The sequence below is a fragment of the Gracilinanus agilis genome, chromosome 1 (genome assembly GCF_016433145.1).
Source record: "Gracilinanus agilis isolate LMUSP501 chromosome 1, AgileGrace, whole genome shotgun sequence".
In the NCBI taxonomy this organism is placed as follows: Eukaryota; Metazoa; Chordata; class Mammalia; order Didelphimorphia; family Didelphidae; genus Gracilinanus; species Gracilinanus agilis.
In genome coordinates, this window is record NC_058130.1 from 280,790,764 (window position 1) to 280,808,265 (window position 17,502).

The 17,502-nt window shown below is 35.4% G+C and overlaps 1 protein-coding gene across 1 annotated transcript in view; it reads left to right on the forward strand.

Annotated features, from left to right (window-relative positions):
- PRDM6 (PR/SET domain 6) overlaps nucleotides 1-17,132 on the forward strand; it is a 155,404-nt gene extending 138,272 nt beyond the window's left edge. The window contains exons 6-7 of the mRNA XM_044657589.1: nucleotides 7,396-7,572; nucleotides 17,018-17,132. Coding sequence (XP_044513524.1) covers nucleotides 7,396-7,572; nucleotides 17,018-17,132 — 292 coding nt within the window. The remainder of the gene's footprint in view (nucleotides 1-7,395; nucleotides 7,573-17,017) is intronic.
- The last annotated feature ends 370 nt before the right edge of the window (nucleotides 17,133-17,502 follow it).

The following is a 17,502-nucleotide window of genomic DNA, read 5'->3' on the forward strand; positions in this document are numbered from 1 at the left end:
GGGAGAATCTGGAACTATATCCATCACGATAATATTTTTGTTTTTGTTTTTGTTTTTGTGGAAGAGGGATGGAGAGGGGGAAATGTAAGGGATGGTATATAGTCATCTTTGTATGTTTTGTGTGTTTTTTTTACTCCTTGGTGTCTTCCCCGCCCCCTTTTTAGAGAGCAAAGATATCTTTTTCCTAGACTATACTTTTCTTTAAGCCCTTTGGCTCACCCCTTCTCTAGCTTTCCTGAAATATTTTTCTCCTTAGATAGGGCTATGTCCTTTTCTCACTGCACACAGCTAGCAGTGACCCAAGGGTGGAGCTCCCTTTGAAGTCACTGGGAGATCTCTGCTGGAACTAGCTTTCATGAAGCAAGGAGCAAATGTAGCCCTAACCGAACATCTTTTATCCTGGATGCTTTCATACCATGAAATACATATCAAAGGAGGATTAAAAATTTCAAACCAAACCAAACTGAATGTTGTTAAATGTTCCATCCTTTTCTTATGTGTATACAATTACAGATTTAAAGCAAATGAGTTGCATATTTTTCTGGAATACTCTTTTTCAGAGAACAGCCAGTTTCAGATACCAGGAGAGGGAGAAAATTGTGTTGTCCCTATTCCATTCTAAAACTGTCCCAGAACTGATGCAGGCCAGCCAGTCAGTCTAACGTGGCCCATGTTTATTCCTTAATAAAATCTTTCTAGAAAAAGGAGAGGAACAATCCAAATTCTAAAGCCTAATATTTTTATGCTGAGATTACAAGGTATATGTAGTTGTAACCTAAAAAGTGTTCTTTTCTGCACTTTTGTGCAATGGACACAGCATTTGTGGAAAGGAAGAAAAATTTGTGCAGAAAATAGGAATTAAAGTTGTTTGGAGAATTTTTTATTTCCTTTCATTCTTCCTGCATCTTTTGGTTAGTATTAACCTCACCTGACCAGAACCTATCCCATAGGACATGAAAATTTACCACGATTTTCAAACATTCCTTAGATAAGAAGCCAAGGGAAGAATCTCAACTGTCCCTGACTTCTTGGAGACATGTAGATCTTCTTTCTCAATAGGCCTATTTGTGAATCCTCTTAGGGTATTTTAATCTGTGACCTTGCTTACTTTGCCTGTAGAGTTTGTTTGATGAGGTTTGTTTCCTTGGGGGATGTATGAGATTATGGCTGTTTAATTAAATTTATTGAACTTTTATGACACTGAAGGAAATATGGGATTATGGATCTATCTTTTCTGTAACTTTTATGGTCAAAGAGGAATATACAAGATTGCAATTTAAACGAATTCTTTCTCTGTCACTCTGACATAATTTTTTCTTATAAGAAACTTTGTCAGAATCCTCAAAATAATTTTTGGTATTCTTTGAGGTCTGACCCTATGCTTGAGCATAAAAATAAAGCCTAGGTTTTTACCTCCATAATTTCTGTGTCATGGTAAATATATTTGGCAGCAGTAACTCACCATATGAACTCAGAAAGGAGATATTTCTCCCATAACAAATAAACATTAAGAAGTGAGAAAGTTACTTAATATGAAGTAGAAAAAAATTTCTGTGCAACTGTGAACTTCTATTGTTTAGGCAAGAAATAACATTCACATATTGCATTATTATGTTTATTCCACAGAAAGAATAAATAAAAGAAAAAATTAGAAACTAATTTTATTTGAAGTTGGAAGTAAAATTAGAGTTAAACATTCAAATGAGATAACTTCTGTTGAAAACTGTTGTGTGTATATTCTCTTCTTAAGAATATCAATTATATTTGCTTTCAGAATAATGATGCTACTGTCATGTATGCAGATAACCTGGAAATAATAAATGATGTTTTTAACAAGTAGATCCCATTTAACTACATGAGATCAGATGAGATCCTAGATGTAGTTGTAAAGTCCTTAAATCTTTCATCTAGTGTAACATTGCAAATGAGGAGACTCTTAAGCTATTACTTTGCTATCTATGCTGTTCAATTAGAATGTAAGCTCCTTAAGGGCAGGAAGTTTCTTGCTTGTCTGTATTTGTATCCTCAGCCCTCAGCATAGCATAAACTTAATAAATGTTATTTATTCTTTTATTTATTTATTTGGAAACTCAGGTTTAGAAAGGTTATTTGGTAGTTCCTGATGCACTAGCACTAAACCCACAGGGTCCTTTCTACACTATAAGATGCTAAGTTCTAAGGATCTTAATAGCAACTTTTAATGCTGTCATAGGCTAAGTTATTTTAGAACCCAGTTCTTCCTCAGTAGATGTTATGGGGACAGCCAGGATCTCCTTAGCTCTTTAGCTGATTTCTTTTGAGTATTTACATACAAAGATGAGATTGACTTTGGATAATAGGAAATAAATCAACCAAACTTTTGACAGAATCCTTGGGAAAAAAAAAAGATAAATTGGTTTTATTTAATGGCTTATTGTTTATCGTAGTAGCTATTAAAAATAGATAACCAGAGGCTAACAAAATGTTAATGGTCTCTTTCAGTATTAGAAAAAATCAATTTTCAGTGGACATAGCATATACATTCTTTCAGGCTGAAATTTTTCATAATCTTTAACAGCATTTTAGACAGATGGTTTCTCAGAAATATATTTTTCAGTTGAAAACTTTTATGTTAATGAGGACTCCAAAGAACAGGTAAAAACAGAAATATTTTCATCATCATACAGTTATTAGAGAACTCCAAGAGATATATTATTGTCATGAGAAAACGCATGTACAATTTGTCAAGGTTGATAAACTTCCCACCAACTTTTACATATATATTCCTTTGAAATTTGGTGGAGAGCAGCAGTTAGATAGATTTCCACATGGAAGTAATTAAAATTGCATTGAATTGAGCTATTGACTACTCCTAGGCTATTAATCAGGCTAAAAAATTCTATGATCAGAGCTCAGTGTTCTGAAGCACTGTAAAATAATAGTATTTGTGATCAGTGATGCAAGTAGCCGCAATTAAGCAGTTCACTTGACAAATGAGAGGGTACACTTTATTTTGCACTTAATTGAATTGTTGTACATGCTTGGTCACCATTGTCTGCTGCCTTTCATTTTGGTTCCCAGCCATTTGAGTACATACATTTATTAAGAGGAACAATTAAGTCTGCCTTGGCCCTTGGCTGTATAAGTATAGGCAGTGAAAACTGAGTCACAAATGGAGTATTTCATGGAGTACCCTGGATATTTCTTTAGATATAGTCCTAATTTTCCTAATCAAATTTTGATAAACAAATTAGAGCCCTGTCATGGAATTAAATGACACATTTTAGAAACGGAGAAAAATCAAAACGATTTCATATAATTCAGTTTTCTGAATAGGCAGAGTGGAGAATTTTAAATATAGAGTTGGAAATTTAATCTGTTTTATGAAAACCAAGACTGATTTATATTTTCAAGTCAAAGAGAGATGGTCTCTACTAGTGGTACAATCAATAGAGCTCAGGATCTGGAATTAGGAAGACCTGAATTGGACCCTGCCTCAGACATTTTACTAAATATTTAACACTAAGCCAGTTACTTAATGTCTCTATGTCTGAGTTTTCTCATTTTAAAATGGGCTTAACAACAGAATTTATCTCACAGTTATTTGAGAATCAAATAGGTTATCATATGTAAAGTGATTTATACACTTTACAGCACTACATAAGTGTGAGCTGTTGTTGTATGTTGTGACAATGTATTTGTTCTTTTGGTTTCCATTTGCCTTTTCAGAAAAGCTACACTATTTCAAAAGTATGCCATTTTAAATCTTTATATTAGGTAACAAATGAAGACACTTGCTACATATCTCTATTAACTGTTGGATTAAACAGAGATACTGACGATTAAACAGAGATACTGACTTTCAAGGAGAAACCTCTCAGATGATACCTTTCTAAATTAATAAAAGGAGCATACAACCTAAAGCCAAAATTTGAAACCTATTTAAATATAAAGAGACATTTTTAAAGTATACTTCTTCTTTTTGTCTGGGCATGTCAGATATTATGGTTGTGGAAAGGCCCTGAACTACATGAATGAATATTTTCATAAAAATGCACCACATAAGTCAGAGTCTCCCAAGGATAGCATTTGTTCCTGGATCTTGGTCATTAGACTTTACTTCCAGTTTCCTTAAGTTATCAAATGTAAATAATAGCTTGCTCCTACCTCATAGAGATGTTGTAAGGTTCAAAGGAGACAATAATTGGAGGGGGAAAAACACTGGCAAGTAAAAAGCATAGTACAAATATACAATATTTTGTTTTATCAAAAAATTTTAGTCAAAATTAGTAGCAACTTCTCAGTGCTGATATAGGCTCAGTTATTTTATAACTCAGTTCTTCCTTAGTAGATGTTAGGACAGCCACAATCACCTTAGATCTTTAGTTGATTCTCTTCAACATTCTACTCAATCTGCACACAAAATACAGGCTGAATTTTGTCTAGAAAATTTGTCTAGAAAATTTTTAAATTAATTTTGATATTATAATGTTAGCAGTGGAAATAAATTTCACTTATTTTGGAAACTTATTTAACTTAGAGGTAAGCTTTTCTGCATTTCAGTGTGGCATGATAGAAATAGATAATGAGTAATTAAAATCTTTCCAATATTCCATTTTGAAAGTCTAGGGCCCAAAGTGGGGGCCATGGCCGTGGTCTGGCCCACAAAGGAAAATAGTCAGCAATGTGTGATCAGTGAATTAGAAAGTAGAAAGATAAAATTATATTTCATCTCTTTATGCTAATCAGTCATCTCTGGCCATATTATCTCCAGTTTTTGTCACTTTTATTTCCAAAACTACCAGCCTGCCTTTTTTCCTTTTCCCTTTGCCACCCCTCCTTCAGTGAGAGTATTATTACTCAGGCCACTAGCCCAAACACCATGCTTAACCTTGCTTTATTCATTCCATAGCATCTTCTGGCCAGTCCCTTGATGCTGCATGCATGCATATTCTCACTGCCAGCTTCAACCACATCTAGTTCTGGAACCAGTTCTTCAATGGGATAAGTCAGTCTGCTTCCAAAGAGCCACTCTGGACTTCACTCACTTTTATATATGCCTTCCTATTAGAATGCAAGCTTCTTGAGGGCAGGGATATATATCTTTGCTTATATTTGTAACCCAAGGTCTTGGAACATAATAATGGCTTAATGATTCATTTTCATTCATTAATTTATTGTCTCCAACACAATAGTATCATCCCCGTTCTTTATGGATAGACCAAGTACTTATTGTACCTCTGATTCCCTTTTTGTCCTCTTTCCAAGAGATTCCATATCTTACTCCCTAGATAACTTTGTGGCTCCTGTAGGAAACCTCAGCAGGTGGTATCTGTGGTCTGAAACACTGACTAGTGAATAGGATTTCCCCAATACTTTTCTTTCTTTAGAGTGAGAAGCAGAGGATGAATGGGTTGCAGTGTGCCTTTCAGATGTCATTGCATTATCATGCCTCTCAAGTCTACTCTTCTTTCTAATTTCCCTTTTCCCTACAGAGGATTATCAGTTTCTTAATTTCTTAACCACTTCCTCTTTCTCTTGACTTCTTACTCAACTCTCTTCCTGTAAACGTAACTCTCCACTATGGGTTCCTAAAAATGATACAAGTATGTTCCTAATTTTTAAAAAAAACCCTTCATATCTGCACATTTTTAACACTTGGAAACAATTTCCTAACTTGATTAAAAATCTTCCAGATGAAGAACATTAGTGAAATTTGAAGCTTTTATTAAACATTTAAAAAATGCAAGACCTTCCAAATAGTTTATAAGAATAAATGACATGTTGAGGAAGATTTGAACTTAGTAGCTGAATCTGACCAAATACTCTTTGCATAATTAGTATATGGTATTAGAAAAGTAAGTATCCTGATTTGGTAAGCATTGGCAATGATGAACTTCTTCCTTTTGGTTCTATATATCTTTTTGAAGTATCTTTGCTAGCTATGATTACCATGAAGTAATGAAAAAACTAAACTTTGAACTGAGCCTTTGAATCACAAGGCGGTTTGCAAAAGTAATGAAATATATTCCATCTTCCCCAATTGATAAATGGGCAAGGGACAAGAATAGGCAATTTTTAGATAATGAAATCAAAACTATCAACAAACACATGAAAAACTGTTCTAAATCTCTTATAATTAGAGAAATGCAAATCAAAACAACTCTGAGGTACCACCTCACACCTAGCAGACTGGCTAAAATGATAGCAGGGGAGAGTAATAAAGTTGGAGGAGATGTGGCAAAGTTGGGACATTAATGCATTTCTGGTGGAGTTCTGAACTGATTCAACCATTCTGGATGGCAATTTGGAACTATGCCCAAAGATCTCTAAAAGACTGCCTGCCCTTTGATCCAGCCATGCCATTGCTGGGTTTGTACCCCAAAGAGATCATAGATAAAAAGACTTGTACAAAAATATTTATATCTGTGCTCCTTGTGGTGGCAAAAAATTGGAAAATGAGGGAATGCCCTTCGATTGGGGAATGACTAAACAAATTGTGGTATATGCTGGTGATGGAATACTATTATGCTGAAAGGAATAATGAACTGGAGGCATTCCATGTGAACGGGAATAACCTCCAGGAATTGATGCAGTGTGAAAGGAATAGAACCAGGAGAACCTTATACACAGAGATGGATACACTGTGGCACAATCGAATGTAATGGACTTCTGAACTAGCAGCAATTCTGAGGGACTTATGAGAAAGAATGCTATTCAAATCCAGAGAAAGAACTGTGGAAGTAGAAACACAGAAGAAAAACAACTGCTTGATCACATGGGTTGATGGGGACTTGACTGGGGATGTAGACTCTAAGCCATCACCCTAATGCAAATATTAATAATATGGAAATATGTCTTGATCAATGACACATGTAAAACCCAGTGGAACTGCTCGTTGGCTACGGGAAGGGGATGGGAGGAGGGGAGAGAAAGAACATCAATTGTGTAACCATGGAAAAATATTCCAAATTAATTAATTAAATAGATTTTTTGAGTGAAAATATATTCACTCCAACATGTTTCTGTCACTAAAAATACCATTATTATTATTTAATGAGAATAAAAGGTTTTAATTCTGGTTATAACCAATGTTCTTTAAAATATTATTTACTGTTATTAATTAATTGTTGATTAATATTATTTAAATGTTCTTTAAAATATTTCATTTTTGCATTTCCATTTTTGTGCATATTTTATAATGTACTTAATTATTGGTAAAGGAACATGTATATAATGTTTATGTATGCAAATATTCTCATTTAGAGAGAAGTATACAGAATTTTTTTATTGATGGAATGCACAATAAAAAAACTTTAGGGAGGCTGTCAACAGATTTGATTCCTTCTTGCAAGGTAAGGAAAACCTAATTTTGTGGAAGCAGACAATAGTGATCAAGCTGTATCTCTGTTTCAGACCCTACCAGTGTGGTCACTGTTCCCAGTCCTTCTCCCAGCCTTCTGAACTAAGGAACCATGTGGTCACCCACTCCAGTGATAGACCCTTCAAGTGTGGCTATTGCGGTCGTGCCTTTGCTGGGGCTACCACCCTCAACAACCATATCAGAACTCATACTGGAGAAAAGCCTTTCAAGTAAGTAACTGAGATATCAGATGTTTTCTCCTTTCACCTCTTTCTAGCAAGCTTTCTTTCATGAATAGGGGAAAAGAGGAAGGTCCCTACTTTCATATTCTTCATCTCAACCAACTAGTGGATAAGACCACTTGGGAGATCAAAATTCAGACATTAAGAAAATCTTTATTTGGCTATCAGGCTAATGAAATTCTGCATACTTGGTTGAGAGTTCTATTCTAGCCAATTAATAAATAACTATATGACTGTGAGCAAGTCACTTAGCCTCTTTGAAACCTCGCTTTATCTTCAAGTAAGACAATTTCTTTCAAGTTCTAAAATTCTGAGACTAGGATTCAAGCGGAGAAGCTATGAAGAGTCCTTGTAGATATATTCTTTTCATCCATGAGTGAAGCGTATAGCTGTGATTAATTGACAATTGAATAATGGCTTCAAAGAGAAGAATCTTCTTTAAGATACCCAATGAATTATTTCCTTCCATCCTCAAATGCACTACTTCTTGGTTGGAGGCTTAAGACTGAACTATCCCTCCTGATGTTTAACAATAATGGTGACCTTAGATCAAATACAGCAGTGAACTTGTACAGAAACAAGAAGCGTTACTGTCCATATGAGGGGTTTCTAGTAATGAGAGAAAAAGTGGGCCTGAACATTAGCAGAGAAAGAACATCAAAAAAAGCAATTTTTGTTATAATTGAAATAAAGACATGCGGTAGAAATCTTAGCTTTGACAACGCTGTAAAGATCCTTGGTGCAATTCTTACTGCCTATAGACTACTTTGTTGTTTTGAAAACCTTTTGACTCTCTCAATAATTTCCTATGCTGGTCTTGCCTTTTCGTTTAAGGAAAAGAAAAGGGTATAGGGATCCCTCACCATTTCCCTCACTAAAGGACAAGCCAAAGAACTAAAGCAAAGTAAATAGTGTGTAAGACAATGTGAGGATTATTACCAATGTTCAGTCTCAGCCAAAAAGAAGGCCTATGCTAAACCAGTAAAGATTGTTTCTTTAAATATTGTCATTCTTGCTATCTGGACCAATTGGCAGGGAGTGGTATTATTTTCTGCCTGAGACCAAACAATGACCTAGATAAGAATAAATAAAACTGCCTTTGGCCCCCAAACATCCTTGTTGTCTTGCCAATAGAGAGAGAAATGAATGAAAAGTTTGGGGGTTTTTTTTATCACTATCAAGGGCAGAGCATTCTCTTTTAACATCTCTCTGTTTTAGCATCTCTCTGTTTCACTCCTCCCTTGGCATTTGTGGCATTAATTAATCATTGAAAACAATGGCAATTAATATTATTCGGATCCCACAAAAAAGTAAGTCTGTCTCTTTCAGTGTGGAATTTGTCAGTGCCTTTGGCCTAGGAAAGCTCACACATCTGGCTATCAAAGAGTCATAAATTCTGCCCTCACTTCTGTGGATGAGAATGATGATAATTTTACATTTTCCAGGATGTTGATCATAGAGCTCTGTGAGTAAGTTCTGTCAGGAGGTACCTAAGTAATCTGCACCTGGGCCTTTCAAAGTCAAGCTATTTAAAATGAACTAAATATAGTGCTAGGAATTGGATTGATTTTTATCTAGTAGCTGTGTAAATAGATTTTATTAATTAAATGAAGAGGTTTCAGGGTCAAAATGGAAAATATATTAATGTTAGGTGTTACTTATGTGTAACCTTATTGACTCCACTCAATTTTTCCCCCTAACAGCCCATTTTTGTCATGTTTCCAATAGATTTAACATTTTTGCTTAAATTTAATGTATCATATTAAGATTTCATCAACTGGTGCTTTTCTTATAATTTGTGTTTTTGTGTGTGTGTGTTTGTGTGTGTGTGTGAGAGAGAGAGAGACAGAGAGAGACAGAGAGACAGAGAGACAGAGAGACAGAGAGAGAGAGAGAGAGAGAGAGAGAGAGAGAGAGAGAGAGAGAGAGAGAGAGAGAGAAGGAGGGAGGGAGAGAGGGAGGGAAGGAAGGAGGGAACAGAGGAGGGAGGGAGAGATACTGAGAGAGTGCCAGAGAAAAAAAGAGGGAGAAAGGAAGAAAGAGAGATAGAAAGTGAGAAATTTAATTGGTGAAAGGAAACCAGTTAGCCAGGCCCAGATATATTGACCAGATTTCCTTTTCTTCTATTATTGTTCATGTCAAGGTATACCTTGATGCTAATGAAGACACATGCCTAGGAAACCATTTACCTTTCTCTAAAGAAAATGTAAAGTTAAATCCTTTTATCTATATGATACAATCAAAGGATTAAGCAGTCCTTAGGTAGTTCACATGTAGTTCATAGATACCTATACCCCTGAATTTATCAGTACCTTTGGAATTCATAAATATTACAGATATCATTATAGCATCCTACAAATCAAATCATCCAAAAAATTCCTACTGAAAAGCAGTCAGCAAAATGGAATTCATAACAACCATCAATTTTATTTATTGAACTAATAGGGAATTGACTTAAAGACTATATGTTAAGGAGTAGGTAGGTAGCACAGTGGTTAGAATGACAAACCTAGAGTCAGGAGCTCTTGGGTTTAAACCTAGCCTCAGACACTTCCTACCTGGGTGACCCTGGGAAAGTTGCTTAGCCCCAATTGCCTAGCCCCTAGAATTAGAATTGATACTAAGACAGAATGTAAAGTTTAAAAAAAAGACTACTTTAAAAGAAGAAAAGTGCTTTGAAAAAGTAAAAGCATGTAAATAGTGTGTCTTATGTTTATGTGTACATATATATATATATACATATATATATATATATCTTTAGAAAACTCAAAAGTAAGGAAATTTTCTGTCAGCATAGGATGGCATCTTTTCTTCTATTTTTAGAGAGTTTCCTAGAGCACTGAGAATTTCAATGATTTGCCTGTGTGTTAGAGGTAGGGTGTGAACCCAGATTTTCTTGATTTGAAGGCCGGCTTTCTATCCATTAGGCTGCCTCTGCTTCATGTCTGTCCATGTGTGTGTGTGTGTGTGTATGTATATATATATATATACATACATATGTATATATATATGATAATTTGTATAATTCTAGGTATACAGTGTCTTAATTTGTTTATAAACCTGGGCAATGGAGGAGGTTCATGCCTTTAATTTCATCACTATAAAGAAACTCACCTGAGATTTAGAAAATTTCCTGTGTAAACTGAGATATTAAATGTCCTGTCCTTATTTACATAACTTATGTGTGTCAGAGTTAGAATTTGAATTCAGGTCTTCTATTTACAAGGGAATCTTTTGGAGGGTTTCTGGAGATGGAAGAAAAGATAAACTTGAACATTAACAGAGAATGTATATACATGTATATAAATTCAAGTTCCTTTTCTATAAGGCATCAGATGAAAATAAATACTGAAATTTCCTCAAAATATTAGGAGAATTTTGCTGTTAAGTGATCTTAGAAAGTTGATGAGGATTATAAAAGCCAAAAAAAAAGCTATATAGTTAACCAGGGATAAGATTTAGTCAAGCAGTCAAAATTACTTTTATTATTTTGCTATAGCTTTGTATTCTAATAAATATCAACTTTTAATAACAGAACACATTTCTCAACTCATACGGATATTGTGAGAGAAACATTTTATAAATAGTAAGTCCCCATAAAATGTGTATCATCATTATTATTAATGCCCTAACTGTAATCTCAAGAATGAATAGGAATTTACCAAAAAAGGAAAAGGTCAGAACGAAGATCTTGGTTTATTTTGCAGGATATTTAGGCTTGAGAAGAACAAGCTAGTCATGGGGAACCAGCTAGTCATATAACTATGAGTGGTTGCCAGTCAGAATAAAATATATACTAAGGACAACTTTTTCTCTCTTCATTCTAGCTGGCAAATCTCAAAAAAATTTCACGTGGTTCATTTGTTGCCTACCTCATGGTTTTGCCTTTAGAATTTGCAGTCTGTCTATAAACTTATAAAGGGAAATGTTCTTCATTTCTATCTTGGTTACAAAAAGACAACTACTTACCTTAATATTTTACACCTTAAATATTTGATTCAAATGTCAAAGGCAAATAGATAAACTTACACTAAGTTTTATACCTATCTGTTTGCTAGACTCTTGGCCCAGGACCAGATGTAGTATTCAATTTAGTTTGACAAATTATGTTGTCAAGGTTTAGAATGCTTGCAGCTCCCTTTCTGAATTATAAAAATATTCATTGTTTTCTCTTCTTCCTAGGGTGAAGTAAAGCCTAAACTACCTTTGAGAGTATTGTCTTAACTCTTTTGGGGTACTCTCTCAACTTTCAATTATTCTTACAATTTGGGTTACTGGGGTTCCCCTCAGTATCCTGTTTATGTAGCTTATTAGCATTCCCTTCAGTGAGCTTTCTGTTAACAGTGAACTGCTAATTTACTCTTAGCAAAGGCTTTTATTAAGGTGGTATTGTAAGATGAGTTGGTATAAGATATTCCCCTCAAGTCTGGGTGAACTCTTCTACTAACATATAGAAGGGAAGAATGGGCTTAAGTTTATTGGTAGTATGGATATATAGGATACATTTGTGGTAAAGGGGAACTCACAACTTTTGGTTCTAGCATACCTTTTTTTTTTCTTTGTAGCATCCTCATGTAGCTCTATTGGGATAGCTTTTTGCTGGACAGTTTGATCAAGAAGTTCCAAAGAACTTTCTTAAGTTCATAGCTAGCACTTATTTCCACAATGAGAGATTAGGCTTTCTGACGCTGTCTCTTCTCTTGGGTGAATATCTCTACATATTTGTGTCTTTCTGTCTATCTTCTTTCAGCTGGATGCACTGTATCCTACTGGTCCAGTAGCTTCAATGAAATGGTCCTTTCCTTGTTGCTTTTTGAGACAGGTAAAGGAGTCTTCCTCCATAAGACATCCCCAATCCTAGAATCTTCCTACTCCCATACAATTCAACACATGAACTGGCTTATTGTTTTTATCTATTGGTCCAAGTTCATTCTCTCAAACAATCATAATGTTTCCTTCTTGAGAGAGTAGCTTGCATCTGATAAATGGATCATAGTATACATTAAAACCTAATCATGACTATTTATTAATTGATTGATTCTGTGATAAACTGAGGTGTCTTGATCTTAATATAAATTAAGTTCCCAAATAACATCCCATCTTCTACAGGAAGTCTTTTCTAACACTTCTTAATTCTAGTGCCTTCATTATTTTATTTCTTGTTTATCCTGTACATAGCTTGTTTGTACATATTTGTTTACTTGTATTGTGAGCTCCTTGAGGGCAGAGATTATCTTTTGCCTCTTTTTTGTATCCCCAGTATCTGACGTACAGTAGGCAATTGACCAGCAGAAATTGAACAGTAATCTCCTTTAAGTGAAGAATGAGCTCAGATCTAGTCTTACTTATGACTTTCAGAATGATATGAAGTCAAAAACCAAGACTATTTCATTTTTCTTTGCTATCATTTTTAGGATTTTCTGGTTTCGTATTCTATACTGTCAAAAACTCTGCCATTTGCAGACCAATTCAGAATACTGAATATATCACTTATATATTATTCTTGTCTGTGGAACGCACAAGTTAAAATCCAAGAACATGTCATTTCCTCCAACAACTTTCCCATTAACTTCATCTTCTTTTCCTCTTCATCCCATCTCACTGGTATGAAATACAAGGATAGATCTACCTGGGCTTGAAATTGAGTAGGACTAGTTTGCCACTTCAGGCTTGTGTTTTAACCTTTAAGAAATTCATTTTCATTGTATCTTTATTTCTGAATTCATGAAATGATGATGATATAAGAAATTCCACCAACTCATGAACACACAGGGGTGAAATTTTTACCTTGGAAACTAGTGAACATTATAAATGGGGGTTTGATTTATTGTTTTGTTAATAAGCTTGCAAGTTTTACAAAAAACAATAATGGAATTTGGGTAATTTGTTGTCCCCTGATCTAGATTTATGGAAATGAGGGAGAAAATGCTAAGAGATTAAACTTAAAGTATGTCATAGGTACATTCCCTCCCCCTCCCAGAGCCAGTTGTCAAACATTTACCTGCATATTCCTGATAACATCTAACCTGAGCACTCTCTCTCATACAAAAAGACCACAGCTTCCTTTGTCCAACCTGTTACTGGGCAGATTTGTGATGTAAAATATTTATTAAATCACCTGATTTTGTTAGTACTCTACCCACCCCCAAGAGGATGAATCTGAAATTAAATCAGCAAATTGTTCTACTCACTTCCTTTATGTATGCTCACTATCTAAGGGAGCATATATGTGCATTACACTGGATGTTTTTTTAAAGGAATGGTTTCTCTGTAAAAAAAGTTATGACATATCTTGAGAACTATCACCTACATTTTCTTAGCACATACAAAGGAATTTTAAAAGGTAGAAATAGAGGAAGGAAGGAATACAGGAGGGAAGGTGGGAGGGAGAGAAGAAAAGAGGGAAGAAGGAAATTGTTATTAAACACTTACTATTGACAAACATTATGGTAAATACTGGTAATACAAATTTAAAAAGACAATATCTGCCATTAAAGTAGTTTTGTTCTAAAAGGGGAAATGATAAGATAAGTGTTTGGTAGTTGAGAAAGGGTGAAATAATAAGCATAGTGAGTGGAGTTCATAGTATTGACTCAACTTTTTCCAAAGCAATCATCAGTGCATATTTATTCCCATAGCAAGAGGAAGAGAAAGATTGGGGAATAAGTGCAAGGAAGAACAGAAAGAAGATGGCAGTGGAGCTTAGTCAGGTAGCTGGAGCTGGCTAGATGTAGTAAGCTTTCCCCAGCATGGAAGCTGGAGGTTTGGGTGCTATCAGAACAGTATGACAGGAAGATGGCAGTGAAGTGCTATTGGTGAATTGAGTCTGACTGAATGTAGTTAACTTTCACTAATCATCATGGCCCCAGAGTAGAAGTAGGTGACACACTTGAAGAAAATCTAAAGGGACTTATCCTAAGTTTCCTCATCTGCAAAATGAAGAGGTTAGTATAGCTCTGGAGATCTTAAATTGAATCTAAAAGTGTGCTGAAACCAGCCTACCAACTTGTGAGCTGTTTTGTTATATTTTCAGGGTAATTATTTATACCTCAGAAATCCACAAGTACTACAAGTCAGGACTTGATATATTGTATTGTAAATAATATTGTAGACAATAATATGTATTGTCTAGCCTAAAGAAAATAGTATACGAAATATATAAAATATTACAATACAAATTAAACTTAAAAGTGTATATGCATATATGCAGAGGGTTTCCCATCTGGACTACCAGTTGTTAAATATTTACCAGCATACCAACATTTACCAGCCCCCTACGGGGTGGTCTGTAAACTTGATTGAGAAAAAATTACATCTTTATTTCGATATGAATTGGCTTCCTTTATTATCCTTTGTATTTCACTTTATACACTTAAAAACATTATTCTGAGAAAGGCCCAAAGGCTCCATAAGGCTGCAAAATGGGTTCATGAAATTTAGAACCACTGGACTAGATGGTCTCTGTGATCCTAGCCTAATCAACACTTGTATGAGTACTTTTCTTCCTATTCCAAGTAGATTAAAGAGTACGTAAGTACCAACTCACCCATTTTTCTGCCATACATGTTATCCTGAACCCCTTGCTCCATAAACACTCTATATTCAAGCTCACAGTATTGGAAAACCAAAATCTCAGGTTAGGTGTAGTGGTATGCTTCATAATTGTCCAAGCTAATACTTTCACTGAAATTGATTCAAGTGCCTTCATGATAAAAAGGAATATAATAATTTGAAAGTTTGTCAAGCAATGAAAGGTAGTATATTTTGACACACTAATCCAGTAACTAATCAGTTTTCTAATAAACAATCAGCAATACACTAATGTGTCATCAGCACTTCAGAAGCTCTGGAGGGAAGATGATCTGCACAGAGACGTTAATGAATACACCAAAAATCATTAAGTGATCAATACTTCTGAGTTATTTTCATTGAGCTGATAGGTCTGATACATTAAAGCTGACATTCTACATTTGTCAAGATCACAGTGCAGTTTTTAACAGTGAAGCAGGCTGCTAAAAATAAGCCCTGAAAGACAATCAAAGAAACACAACTTATGCACACTTGACATGCTCAGCAGGTGCAGGGACCCTGATGAATGAATGCATAATATAAGAATTCTAACTCCCTAAAACAATTCTTCATTAAAATCTCTGGAAAATTTTCAGAATTATGTGCAAATATTTGGTTTAAATCTCACAAATAGCTATTTTGGTGGCAGGACACTTGTAATTTAGAGAACAGTAGAAAGCAAGATGACCTTTAGGTAACAGATTGTTGTTTGCCTCAGTCCCTGGTGGTGGATAAAGAATGTCTAAACTCATGATGGTGACTCTATTGTTGAGATATTCACTTGAAGTGCAAATACTACATGGTACCAGAAAACCGGAGTAACTTCATGAACAAGGATAGTGTAAATTCCCTGTAGTTTCTTTGTCTCTGAAGATCTGGGGAAGGGAAATTATGAGTATGAAGGACTGTGGCAAAACATGGAAGATAGCCATTTTTTATAATTGGCTATGCCCATGGGCACTGTGCACCACTGTGGATTACGTGATAGCTGACTGTCTATAATGTCCCTCCTTTATATGTAAAAAAATTATACCCACTGGTAGGCATCAGAGTTTGGAAGCAAACATATTTTTTAAGTGAGTGAACATAGAACAAAGACTAGGAGACATCTGTAGTAGTTCATTGCCATGGGATGCCACCAGTTTTCTTAGATGACATTCTTACTTCAATTAGGTATTGGAGATATTGTGAAGAAGAGAAGCTTCAGTTTTTACCTGCATTCTTGGGGCAGATGAACTTACCGATGGTGCCCACATATTTTGGCTTTTTTAAAAAGCCTTACAATATATAAATGCTATATTTTTGACCAAAGTAAAGTTGGGCTGTATTAATGGGAGCAACTTGTACCAAAAGCAATGAACCACCCACAGCACTTGCAAACAAATGTAGTGTTTCCTCTGGTTCCTAAACCAGAAGATGATTGCCCCAGGACTCCTGTACTTACAGAACTTGAAATCCTGATTTTAAATTAGCAGAAGGTGAAATTCTATTTGTCATCAATTTCTTCTTGGGGTTACAGAGCAGAAAACTGCAGACAAGCTGCTTCTTTGATGGCTCACTCCTAAAAATCTCTTTTTGTTCTTTATCTATTTGAACTGACAGTGATCAGAACTACAGCAGGACAGGCCTCTCTGGAGAAATCACCTTCCCCCTGCCTATTGACAGATCCCTCTGTTCTGAATCAGACAGGCCTTGTCCCATCATAGGCATCAAGGCCTTGGAAGGAGCCACCAATTAAACCTTTTGAGCCGGTAAAATCTGAAGCCACTTTGGAGTGTCTGTTCTGATTAGGCAGGATGAGACAAAGCCCATCACCCCCCAGGAGCAGCTCCCTGGTCTCAATTTTCTCTCTTGCCTCCACCAGGTGCGAGAGGTGTGAGAGGAGCTTCACGCAGGCCACCCAGCTGAGTCGACACCAACGGATGCCCAATGAGTGCAAGCCAATAACAGAGAGCCCAGAATCAATTGAAGTGGATTAACTGATTGACTGGTTGGAATTAAACTGCAAGGAAAGTCATGATTAAATGTCACGGACACTTAAGCAAAACCAAAGATTTCCTCTGAGAAACTTTCAATCAGACCCAGAAAACCAAAAGCAGTAATAAAATAAGTAAGATGTTAAGAGATATTGATCCTGGCATGGAAGTGAGACCAGGAAAGAAATTATTTATTTATGACTAGGAATGAGACTTATTTCAGTGGACAAGTAACCTGGGACAGCTAACATTCCTAGTCCCACCATGTATTTGCTTTATTTCTAAAAGCTCTTAAAAGAATTGTTATTTAGAACCAAAGTGAGGAATCTTATGGGTTCTTCTGTCCACTCTTATGACCGAGAATGCACAATGG